The sequence below is a fragment of the Calidris pugnax genome, unplaced genomic scaffold, assembly GCF_001431845.1.
Source record: "Calidris pugnax isolate Ruff unplaced genomic scaffold, ASM143184v1 scaffold10, whole genome shotgun sequence".
Classification (NCBI taxonomy): Eukaryota; Metazoa; Chordata; class Aves; order Charadriiformes; family Scolopacidae; genus Calidris; species Calidris pugnax.
The window spans coordinates 907725-920037 of NW_015090795.1; the positions used below are offsets into that span (position 1 = coordinate 907725).

Sequence of the window (12313 nt, forward strand, 5' to 3'; positions counted from 1 at the left end):
ATCGTTCTTTAGCTATAAGCAGGAATCCTCTATATTTTTTGAAAAAAAAAAACCAAACTGGAAAAGCAGGAGAAAGGAGACTTCCAAGGGCTCAAGTACAGATTTATATCTGAATTTCAACCAAACACAACCAAACTGCAGCTTTCTCTCTAGCCTCAGTTAGAATCATAGAATGCTTTGGGTTGGAAGGGACATTAAAGACCATCTCATCCCAACCCCCTGCCCTGGGCAGGGACACCTCCCCCCACACCAGGTTGCTCCAAGCCCCCTCCAGCCTGGCCTTGAACCCCTCCAGGGATGGGGCAGCCACAGCTTCTCTGGGCAACCTGGGCCAGGCTCTCACCACCCTAACGGCAAAGAATTCCCTACTGAGATCTAATAAAATATACCCTCATAAAGTTTGAAGCCATCGCCCCTCATCCTATCACTACAAGCCCTTGTAAAAAGTCCCTCCCCAGTTTTCCTGTAGGCCCCCTTCAGATAGTTCTTCATTTTACTCTGCTCATACCCAAAAGTGCAACCCAAAGCACGTCTTTCCAAAGCAATGGCCTTCAGCTAAGGAATTTCTTGCTGTCTGAACCGTGGGTGCTTATCCCTCTGTCATTGACTCAAAAGTCAATGTCCCTGCCCTGGCACGGGGACAAGAAGAAGAAATGGGAGGGAGTGGGTGCCCCAGAAAAGCCTTGGCCGTGCCTGTGCCAGCTCCCGACGGGCAGCGAGGGGCTGGTGACACCGCTCACACACACATACAGCAATTGCAATTCTATATCGCTTGAATTTTCCAAACAAAAAAAATAATAAATTGGGATGGCTATTAAAGGTGAAATGAGGCATTATGAGAGCTTTTAGATTTATACAATCAATGCCTCAAAAGAAATAGACAGTTCCATTATAATGAGAAAGAAAGAAAAACCTTTTCCAGAGCCCATTACAAAAAAAAAAAAAATCATCAATGTTGTCTGCTCCACAAAAAAAAAATATCTAATTTAAGATTTATGACAAACACGACAAAACAAGCACACACTTCTTAGTATCATTCATGAAACACAGCAATAGACTGAAGAAACAGCCACAAGTAATGCAGTAAAATTTTGTTAATTAAACATTTAATGTAACAGAGCTCGTGAGCTGGCATGGGGTTTCTCTGCAGCTCTATTTTTAGTGCTCGCTGAGCTGAGCAGCGGTTCATCTACCCACGCTCGGAAATTATGGACTTGGAGTTAATTAGGAATTTAGGAGTGCTACCTGAGCCATTTGTTTTTCTGCAGAGCAGAGGGTTGGGTGGGCAGAGGAGGGAGAAGGGCTGCTCTCATGGATAAGCATCTTCTCTGGAGCCCCACACGCCCCCCGGTACCTCTTCCCCCCTCTCCTCCTCGGGCTCCCTCTGGAACCCACCCCCCGCGACTGGCAGTTGGTCTTATTTCAAGTGGCAACCCCAGGGAAGAACAAAATAAAGTATCCTTCCTCTTATGACAGCTTCATTAGTATGTATGTTCAAATGCATCAACCTAATGAGGCCGTGCCGTTACAGCAAACTGCTGGTTTGAGTATTGTTGAAGCCTCAGAATATCAGAAGAATTTGGGGGGGGAAAGAAAGGCCATTAGTTAAACACAAATAGTCACAAAGTAATAGCAAAGACTGCCAAAAAATACATTGGTTTCACTAATAACTGCTGTGCAAAACGTAAAGGGGAGAATTTAAACACACTCATATTTTATTTCAGGGCATGAGCAGCTACAAGCTCCTCTCGGAGCAGCGCAGACCGCGCGGCGCTCACGCGGCAGAGGCAAGATCTATCACAGCTCTCCGACAGGAACATCCGAACCACACATTAAATTAGGCCAGATGAAAAAAGGCACATTATTCTAAAACGCCAAAGACTCTCAGCCTCCTTCTCCCTTCAGCGCTCAGCCGGGTACTGCTGGCAAGGCTGTGGCTGAGACCAGCTCATCCCAGGGAGAGTGAAGGGACGGCAGGGAGCAAGCAGGGACATCTCCACATGTGCTAGACCCCAGGAACATGGGGTCAGAAATATCTGATGGAGATATTTAAAAATATCTATCCCTAGTAAGCTTTCAGCGTTTTTGTTATTTCTGCTATCCAAAAATAAAGCGTTGGGGAGGGATAATTCATCACTGAGGCACCAGCCGGGGACTGGGGCAGTACAGAGCTGCTTTCTGCCTCCAGCACATCCACCATGAGACTTCAGGGAAATGATTGCTCCTCAGCCTGCCTCTGCCTGCAAGCCATGTTTGCATCTTCCTAAGGAGGAGGTAAATGGGTATTTATTATCTAATAATTGGGCACTCTCGTAATTACTATAACCCAGACAAGCAGCAAAATCCTCAAGAACCATGTGGGTGGAAGAGTGATATATTTGTCTGCTCATCTACAGAAGAAGTCACCATCATCTCACCTCCTGCACAAGCTACTCACTTTGTGGAGCAGAGTCAAGTCACCAAGAGTATCAAGCATCAGTAATAAATTTTATTATGAATGAAAAGAACAACCAGTGAGCACAGACACTGTCCCATTGTTAACAACCAACAAGAGCTTCCCCAAAACCAAATACTCTAATAAAGCAACACCTCCATTGCACTTGAATTTGATGGTGTCTCTTATGAGCCATGTCCTCTCCAGCCAGATGCCATACTGATGCCCCCCGACCTTCTGAACCAGCCACTTCCAGCAGACACAGAGGTGGGGACATCCATCCCTGGGCAGGCTGTGGTGGGTGGGGCGAGACAGGCATCCCGAAGGTGGTGAGAGCCTGGCCCAGGTTGCCCAGAGAAGCTGTGGCTGCCCCATCCCTGGAGGGGTTCAAGGGCAGGTTGGAGGGGGCTTGGAGCAACCTGGTGTGGTGGGAGATGTCCCTGCCCAGGGCAGGGGGTGGCACTGGATGATCTTTAATGTCCCTTCCAACCCAAACCACTCTGTGATTCTATGGTTCTATGTCGAGAGCACAAGGTAACAAAAAATGAAACTCTGAAGACAGTTGAAGCCATCCGTGAACTTTTATCACAGTAACTACATTGTGGCAACACAGTGACACGCAATTTATTACTTGCCAAACACCTTGATGCACTGTTAATAAAACATGTTATATAACTGCTTTTTTTTTGGTTGTTTTTAAGGCGCTCGAAGCCTCTTGCAGCCAAAACCACAGCCAGACATTTATTCCAGACCAAAATATATTCAAAAAGCATTCACGCTGTGTATTGAGCCGTCTGTTTGTGCCTGATACTCTCGCAAAACTGCTGAAGAACACTTTATCCCCGTGTAAAGATCTCCTTTATAATGCTGACGGTGGCAGCGAGGGCTGGGGTTATCTGCCGCCTGCCTGACAGCCAGGACAAAAGAGTTTCGAAGAAGCAGTTTTAACTTTCCAACTCTTTCTGAATCCTCAATGTGATTTCTCCGTCAAGTTGTTTGGGGTTTTTTTTCCCTTTGGAAAGACTGCTGCAGCCTTTAAGGCCAGCAGCCCCGGTCCCTGGTCGTGCCCCCAGGTGAGCATCCCTGGAGGTACGGGGTCCTCAGTGGTAGGAGCCGGCTTCTGCCCCTCCACCAGCAAATGGCCTCCTCAGTAAAACAGGCTTACTCCGCCACTCCTCTAGCTCCACAAATCACAGAATGGTTTGGGTTGGAAGGGACCTTAAAGATCATCCAGTGCCACCCCCTGCCCTGGGTAGGGACACCTCCCACCAGACCAGTTTGCTCCAAGCCCCCTCCAACCTGCCCTTGAACCCCTCCAGGGATGGGGCAGCCACAACTCCGCTGTCTCAAATGTCACTCAGGTTCCTCCCCTGGGTGATGCTCTTACTACCAGATCACCAGCTCAGGGATCCCTACCACAGGACCGTGCGCCTCAGGTTGTGCCAAGCCATCAGCAGAGCCAGAGCTCTTGGTCCCCAGAGCCTTTCCCATGTCTCCCTATCGTTTCAGAGGTTCTGGATTAGTCCCACAGGCGGTTCATGCCTTTCCAAGCAGCAGCAGATGCCTCTCTGGGCAGCCTGTTCCAGGGCTCTGTCCCTGGCTCAGCTCCTCCAGTAGCTGTTCCTCTTGTCTGCCAGCCACTTCCACAAATTGCCCCTCCGAGTCAACCGAGTCCCAAGGAGAGCAGGAGGAACAGCACCAGAGGAGCTTCCCTCAAGAGGGAAGACAGGGAGGGCTGGGGCAGAAGGTGGCAGTGGTCACTGCAGTGTCCACACACACAGGAACATAGCTGTGGGCCAGAGGCTTCATCCCTGTCACGAGGATCAGGCTGGTACCATGCCAAAGCACCCACTCCACCAGGAGAAGCCCTGGGCTGAGCTTCCCCAGCCACTGAGGTGGACCAGCAAGGCCATGGACACCAGCAAACCCTTCCCTGGCTGCAGCAGAGCCCTCTCCCCTACATCTTTTGAGCCTCTCCAGCAGTTTGTTGTGGGGGAATGCTGCTCGTCACACAGTGGTGCTGAGCATATGGCTGATGGAGCATATGGCTGATGGTTGGGAGCATAAGGGACCGCGGAGCTCATTGCTGCAGGAGAAGCGGGAGCGCTCTGGGCAGCCTGCAGCCACCAGTGTGGAGGGAAACAAACCTCCCTCCCTCCTCCCAGAGGGTCCGTGTTGCCCTGAAAACAGCAGCTGCTTTCATGAGCGCTTGCTGAGCCCCCGCTGGTCCAAGGGTCAGGGTCAGGGGACAAGGATGGGGGGAGAAACAGGATGGAGGGGCACCAGGGGCACCCTGGAGTGAGGTGCTCATCTGCAGCTGGTGGGGAACTGCTTCTTTGGCAACACACAAAACTGACACTTGAAAAACACAGTGGAAGAGCCACTGTAAAGGTCTAAAGCCCCTGCCTCAGTGAAGCTTCTGCCAGCACGAGAGCCCCAGGTCCAGCTCCGGTTTAACTCTGCAGAACCTCTGGTTTCCAAAGCACAGTGCTCCTTGGCAAGGCAACTCCATCACCTCAGTCAAAGAGCTCACTGGCTCTCTCCTCAGACAGGTATTGTCTCTACAAGATACTTCAAGTTTGGAGGCTACAATGAGCTAGAAAGAAAAAATCAGCCTGAAGGTGCAGATCTCCTTCGGGCAGAATGCAAAGCCTAGAGCAGCACTGATAAATATGAAGAAGTTTTCAATCCATTGAGCCCTTACACAGATGGATAGTGTTGGTCTGGTCCTTCTCAGACCTTCCAGGAGGCATGCCCCCAGGGTGAGCATCCCAGTGTCGGTCTGGTCCTTCTCAGACCTTCCAGGAGGCACGTTTCCATCCTCCTGCTGCCTCGGAGTGTTCCACAGCCATTGCAGGTGCACCGAGGTCCTTCCCTGCGTGTTGACACAGTAATTTAGGATTTGCAGGTGCATTGAGGATCTTGCATTCGGTCTGTGGCCAGAAACAGGAGAGGGGAAAATGTAATCCCAGCCCTGCTTCTGGGGCGCTGTCTGAAATATTATGAAAAGAAAACTGAGCTCCTTCCGTCCCCTCCTCCCACCACACACAGTGATTGCTTTCTCACTTCCACCCAGGAAAGTTCAAAGGTAGCTAATGAAGGTACCACTGCACTTTGCTGGCAATCAGCGCGCAGGAGAAAATTGCAGGAGCCGGATAAATTGGCAAGAGCCTCTCTGTCACATCTTCACGTGCCAATTACAACAAACAACTATAAAGCCTTGCTCTGCAAAACAAATTGGTATTTTGCTACCAATCTGGGAAGGTTTGACTTGCAGTTGCAGGAGCCGTGTTTTCCAAGGAAACACAGGGAGATCATTCCCATTCCTTTGAATATGAAGGTAACAGAGAAAACACAAACCATTACCCCACAAAAAAAAAAAGTCAAATTCCTATTTTTTAACTTAAATAAGTGCAACAGACCAGCAAGGTATCAACTTTACCTTCTCAGCACCATAGTAATTGGATCCACAAAACATTTTACAGGTATAAACACAAGACCTACAGATTCAAGCGACCCTCCCTTTGGCTGACCCTCTCAGAGCCACAGTGCTCTGCCTACATGCAGGAAGAACAAAGAGTTTCTACTCTAATTACTAATGAGTAGTTTGCTTTTTGCTGTTTTGCTTGTTTAGCACAAGACCACTGACTATTACGGCAGCCACATTTAACATGAGCAACCCTCCAGAAACCTGTACCCATTGCAATTTCAGAAAAAAACGTCATTTTTTAAAAGACTGTTCCAAAGGAGCAGTATCACGCTGTTCCAACCATACGAAATGACTCAGACTCTACCCTTCTCACTAACCTGAGACCTCACAAACAGAATTTCTAATGCAAAATTCCTAGGTCTGAATGCATATTTCTTGTCATCCATGCTGACATTAGGACTCAGCTCTGTTTATCTGATGCTACCGGTGCCAGATAAACAGCTTATGCTCTCACCAGCAGGAACAGTTCCTCCTGCATCACACATAGCCTGATGCTGCTCAGGAGCTTGCAGCAAGAACCTCTTCTCACCTGTGCTAGAAGCAGGGCTCAGACGCACAGAGGGGTCGGGAGAGGTGCCCAGAAGATGCAGGGTGTTCTCAGACAGCATTTGTAGGAATGGGCAGGAAGAGATTTCGCCACCCTTTATGTGTTGTCCCTGGGATGGGCAGGCAACATGATGCATCCTCCTTTCTTTTGTGGAGATCTCAGTAAACAAGCCCACTGCTTTCATTCCCATTTCATCTTCAGCTGGAGAACCTGCGTTAGATTTCATGGATTTCAGCTGCAAGAGGGTCCTCCAAATCAAAATCTGGTGCATCTCCAATTAATGTGTTTCGACTGCCAGCTGCATAGCAATACTCCCAGGGACACTTCCATTTTTCCACCCATTGCCTGCAAAGAACTGTCTGGAGATCCTAATTCTGGAAATGCTGAACTTTGAGAGCCTCAGCCGATGGGCAGCCTGGACTGGAGCTCATTTGCCCTTCCACTATGGTCACATCAGCTTTAATAGTGCAAAAACCCCATTAACCCTCTGTTCTGTCAGTTTAATGGTAAACCCCACAAGAATACTATTCTACCCCAATATTTTTGGGAGTGAGTGTGCAGTTCGCTGCTTAGGCATCATTGTTGTTTGAAAGCAAGATGATTTTATGAGCTCTGGATTGAGGCACTGGCTCCCAGACACAAATGGGTCCCACAAAACTCAGTAATTGATCAATACTGGTGAAAACTGCCTTATAAAGAGAGGTCTCAGCCTGAAGCTGGAGGATAAGGGTGCAGCAGTGGCAGCTCATGGCACAGCTGGAAGATTGGCAGTAACCTGGGGAGCCCTCATCCAGGAATACTTTTGTCTTTTGTACTTATAATTTCTGTTTTGGATTTGTGTATATTTCTAGTTACTTTCATGTCATGCTACAGGTTTCTAACAATTTGTCTTTAGTAGAACTTCAAAACATCAGCTGGACTTGCGTTTTAAAGTCGGATGCAGATTGCCAACACAAACTACACTTTCATGCTGACTTCTCCCTGAATCCCCCACTTCAAAAAACAGTAGCTCAGTGCTGCTGTAAATTTCCTTTAAAATCCATAAAAACATAAAAATCCAGGTTGGAGAAAGGAAACCAAAAGCACTATGTAGCCCTTCAGAAATAAAGTCAGAACTAAAACCACATCTAAGCGTACGAAATTAAGTCAAAAGGCTGCCAATGTTCATGAAATTGGCTTGGAGTCACGGGAGCTGAAAAACACAATAATAACCCCCAGGACTTTCTGTTTTCTTTCTGGAATATAAAGTGTCAAGGTTTGTGCTTTAAAGCTTGATGCTACGAACAGAGGGTTTGCTTTGGATTTAGAGCAACCTCTGAAAAGCCCTGTTGGGGTTGCATTTTGAATTTCTGGCTGGGGCTGAGCATCCCCCCCGTCCCCGTCCCCTTCCCTCCATGTCACACACCACACACCTGCCCCAGCCACCGCCATGGGAGAGGATGCCCGAGTCTGGTCCACGAAGAAAAGGTATTTCTCGACAGAATAAGAATTCCAGGCACCTTTCCACGCAGCCAAAGGTCTCTGCGGGGTTTAGAAGACCTTTGCTTTCAGCGTGCGCAGAGGGAGAGACGGCTGCTCTCCTGAGGTTTTTATCATCCCAGTAAAGCACAAGAGAAAGGGAAGTGTTCTTGTCCCCATTTACGAGTGAAAAAGTGGAAAAGGAGAGGCTGAAGGACAAGCAGGGCTGTTTCAGGAGAGGAGGAGCTGGCAGCTCCAGAGGCTGGGTGCTGGTGGAGCCTGTTCTCCAGCAGCAGTGCATGGCGGGGGCTGCAGGAGAGCAAACCCCACCGCCACCGCAGAGCAAAGCCCCGTGCCTGGGCAAGCAGGGTGGGACAGAGGACTGTGACCTGCAGACAGAGGGAATGAGGGTGACTTCAGTGACTACATAGGGCTGTTCCTTTTTTTTTTTAATTATTTTTTTTCTGCTTTATGTGGGTTTATTCCTTTTGACACCTTGCAGCTCAATTTTTCCTTTGCTGTGATTTTTGTCTTTGCTTTTCTTCACTTTTCCTGTCCCGTCCCAGATGATGGTTTCAGTACCTCATGGCCCCACAGATTTTCGTTGCCCGGTTCCTCTTCAAGCCTCTGCAACCCAGAGCCCAGCCACCCTTCACAGCTGGGGGTCACACTGGGGTTCCTTTGGCTGTTCCCCATCAGTTGTGGCCAGACAGTTGGCTGCTGCGTGAGGAGGTTCTCCGACGAGGTTCTGGCACCTCCAGCTCTGATGGGCGCTTCTGGGGTTCACCCCCCTCCTGCTGCCCCAAGCTGCTGCCCCCCCGTCCCCTCTGCTCCTGCACCCCGCTGTTGCTCTTCCGCAGGGCAGAGATGCTGGTCTGCTGGCTTTTGTCCCGCAGCAATTTGCCCGTTCGCCTCCTGACCCAGAGTCCTTCATCCAGAGTAATAACACTGTGGGTCTGCTGAGCCTCGTGAACCATTTCCACGGCTACGGCCATGCTCAGTAGACCCCCAGGTCTTTGGGAGGCAGCTGGGAGCTCTGAGGCAGCTTCCCCACCTCTGTCTGTCCCACCACTGTGCCAGGACCCTTGTCCCACCACCTTCAGCTTTTCTGTGTCTGCTCCACCGCTCTCCTTGGGGATGCTGGTCACCCCTTCGCTTTGGGATGGCTGTCCTGGAGGGTGCTGAGATGTTTTGTGGATGCTCTGGATCACAGTCTTACCAGTTTCCTCATCACAGCTGATCAGAATTCTCCCTGTTCTGCCCGTCCAGGTCCCTCCTTCTTGAGAGAAGAGGTTGAAGGTCTGCCACGCTTCCCCTTGCTTAGCCATGGAGCCCTGGGACAGCTGCAAGGTGCCACCTTCGACTCTTTCCTGACTTCTCTTCCTCCAAGGTTTAGCCGCTTGCTCCTCCACCAAAACCTCTATCCCCTGGAGGTTCTTGCACTGCAGCTGGAGCACCAGCAGCAGGCCACCATGAGAGGGTTTCTCAGATAGCTCCAGTTTCTTTTCTCCAGGCTGCTGGGGCTGAGACTGCTGCTCTGGTGGTACCTTCTGGCCGCTGTGCCGTGACTCCTGCCCAAATGTCTGCTGGCTGCCCCACCACGAGTCCCTCCCCAACGAGTGCTGGCTGCTCCAACACAAGTCCTGCCCTGATACCTTCTGGCTGCCATGCCACGACGCCGGCGCTGGGGACTGCTGGCCACCAGGCAGGGAATCCCACCCCAGCACCTTCTCGCTGCCGCACCACGATCCCTGCCCTGGTGCCAGCTGGCTGCCACGCCGCGACTCCTGCCTTGCTGGCTGGCTCCTTGTTTCGAGGCAGATATCTGAGATTTCCTTTCCCACCCCTTTCACCGACCTGGTCTCTGCACCGATGCTGGTGGCAGATTTCTGAGCGGGGGACCTCGGGTTTTCCGCCTTCTGGCTCCACACTCGGCTCGTCTGCTGGCTCCTGTTGGTCACAGTTCTGGTGGTCCTTCTGCTGATCCAGATGGCCCCCTCCTCAGGGCTGTAGGCGGTGCCCTGGGCTCGCTCCGCTCTCTCCATGGAGTCCACACTGAGCTGGGAGTCCCAGCGCTGGGGCTGCCACCCGCTCTGCCAGGGCTGGTCCCCCGGGCAGGGCTCCATCCCCAGGGACTGCCAGCTGCCCCCGCTGGAGACCCGCTGCCAGCTGTGGCAGGAGTCCCGCTGTTGGGAAAGGCTGCTGGGATGCTGAGCCATGCCACCCACCCTACCCTGCGAGCCCCCGCTCCCCTGGGCCTCTTGCACCCCCGGCTCTGGGTTGTCACCTGCTGGTTCTGGTCCCACGAGGTGTTGGCTGCCCTGATGGTGCTCCTGTCCCCACGTCTGCCGGCTGCTAGTCCCTGACACTTGACACTCTACTGAAGACATTTCAGGAAGCATGGCTGAAATTTCCTCTTCCACCCTGTTTTCTGCTTTATTCTCTGTATTGACGCTGACGCAGGGGACTTTGAGGTTTCTTGCAGAGACGTCTTGCTCCAAAGGTGGCTCCTGTCTGACACCTCCTTGCTGGCCTGAGGGCTGATGTGGGCAGGACGGGCTCTCTCGTGTCCACCAAGGGTCAGGAAGGTCTGGCTGCTCACCCCCTCGCCCCCCAGCAGCTCTGCCTGGGGCATGGCGGCCGGATTCTCCCCATGGCAGGGGCTCACCAGGCAGCTGGTGGTGACATGGGGCAGGGTGGTGGTGGTGGTGTGGGACGGGAGGGTTCCTCTGCCCACCCCTGCTCTCTGGAAGCCCCTACCACTGTGAGGTCACCAACCAGACCCACTGCTGCCTGGTGTGTGTGTGTGTCCCAGCCCCACTGCTACTCCCAGACCATGCCCACAGCCCCACAGATGACCCACGAGCTGGTCCCCACCATACTGCCACACGGCCACACAACTCCCTCTGGCCTGACCCCTCTCACCCTTTGCTGCCCCACAGCTGCCATCCCCATCCCACTCCACACCACCACTGCCCCATAGAGGCCATTCCCACCCCACATCACCCAACTGCTGCCCCACAGCCTGCCATTCCCATCCCCACCCCACATCCTCCCCCTAGCTGGGCACCCACACTGCCTTCCATACCCTGTGCCCCCCAAAATCGTCCTCCCACATCGCCCCCAGCCTTCCCCAAGGGTCCTCCCCACAAGCTGTTCCCTGCACACTGCATTCCCCAAAACCTGCCTTAACAACCTGTCTTTTTTTTTTTTCCCCCTCTTTTTTTCTCCTTCCTGTTTAATTGCAGAATTAATTCAGGTTTTAAAAACCTTTAGCTCATCGCCCGGCTTGTTTGTTTTGCTCAGCTTGCTCTGGAGAAATGTCTGCTTTGGAGTATTTTGGCAGAGATGGCTTCTTACACTCTGCAGCTGACAGGGAGACTGTAATTCATGAGCCAATACTACTCCTTAACAATCTTGCTCTCTTACGTGCATAATAATTAAAAAAAAATATTAAGAACCCTGTGGCTGCCTACAAAGATGTAGATGAACTGTGTGCCTCATTTGTGCTGTATGTACAGCTGAAAATCCCTTTTTAATTTGCTCTGTCACAGTTAAATATTACTGCTCGCTCTGCATATAGCATCTTTTATGGCAGTAAGACAAAAAATAATTTGGATAAAAGAAGCACAGAAACAAATTTCCACCCAAATCTCAGTGCAAACAAAACCCCACTCCTAGTTTGTGGTACATAATCAAGGTTTTATGAATTCTAAATCAGCACATATATGTAGGGGTATAATGCAACCCCTGGTTAAAAAAAAAAAAATGATTTTTTAGTGAATTAACAATGTAAGGACACTCAATTACTGAAAAGAAAAAATTTGCCCGAAGAAGTAAATGGAAACTTAAGATGTAGAGGAAACTGTAGCCACCCTCACATCACACCAGACACACGTTGCCCTCCAGATACGTTACGTGGAGATGTGGGGAGATGGAGGTGGGCTGCTGTGCCCGTCCTCCCCAGGGGGGCCTCCCCCCACCACTGCCCGGGAAACCCACCCAAGGGTGATACCTGTCCCCTGCGACTGGCACCGGACAGGCCTTTGTCCTTCCTCTCTCTCTGTCTTCACCCAGCCTCGATCGTCGTGCTGTAGAGTGGTCAAATGACATATGAAATTCAAATCAAATTATCTATTCTCAAAATCATAGAATCACAGAGTGGTTTGGGTTGGAAGGGACCTTAAAGCCCATCCAGTGCCACCCCCTGCCCTGGGCAGGGACACCTCCCACCACACCAGGTTGCTCCAAGCCCCCTCCAACCTGGCCTTGAACCCCTCCAGGGATGGGGCAGCCACAGCTTCTCTGGGCAACCTGGGCCAGGCTCTCACCACCCTCGCAGTGAAAAATTATAAGTGGACTTAATAAATATATTAAACTAGTA

The 12313-nt window shown here is 51.0% G+C and overlaps 1 protein-coding gene across 1 annotated transcript; it reads right to left on the reverse strand.

The window, feature by feature from the left end:
• Window positions 1-8408: 8408 nt before the first annotated feature.
• On the reverse strand, window positions 8409-10612 carry LOC106884985. The gene is made up of 2 exons (XM_014936784.1): window positions 10217-10612; window positions 8409-10115 (listed from the first exon to the last, which is right to left on the reverse strand). The coding sequence occupies exon 2, from the start codon at window positions 10053-10055 to the stop codon at window positions 8625-8627; it is 1431 nt and encodes a 476-aa protein (XP_014792270.1). The 5' UTR covers window positions 10056-10115; window positions 10217-10612; the 3' UTR covers window positions 8409-8624.
• Between the last annotated feature and the right edge of the window lie 1701 nt (window positions 10613-12313).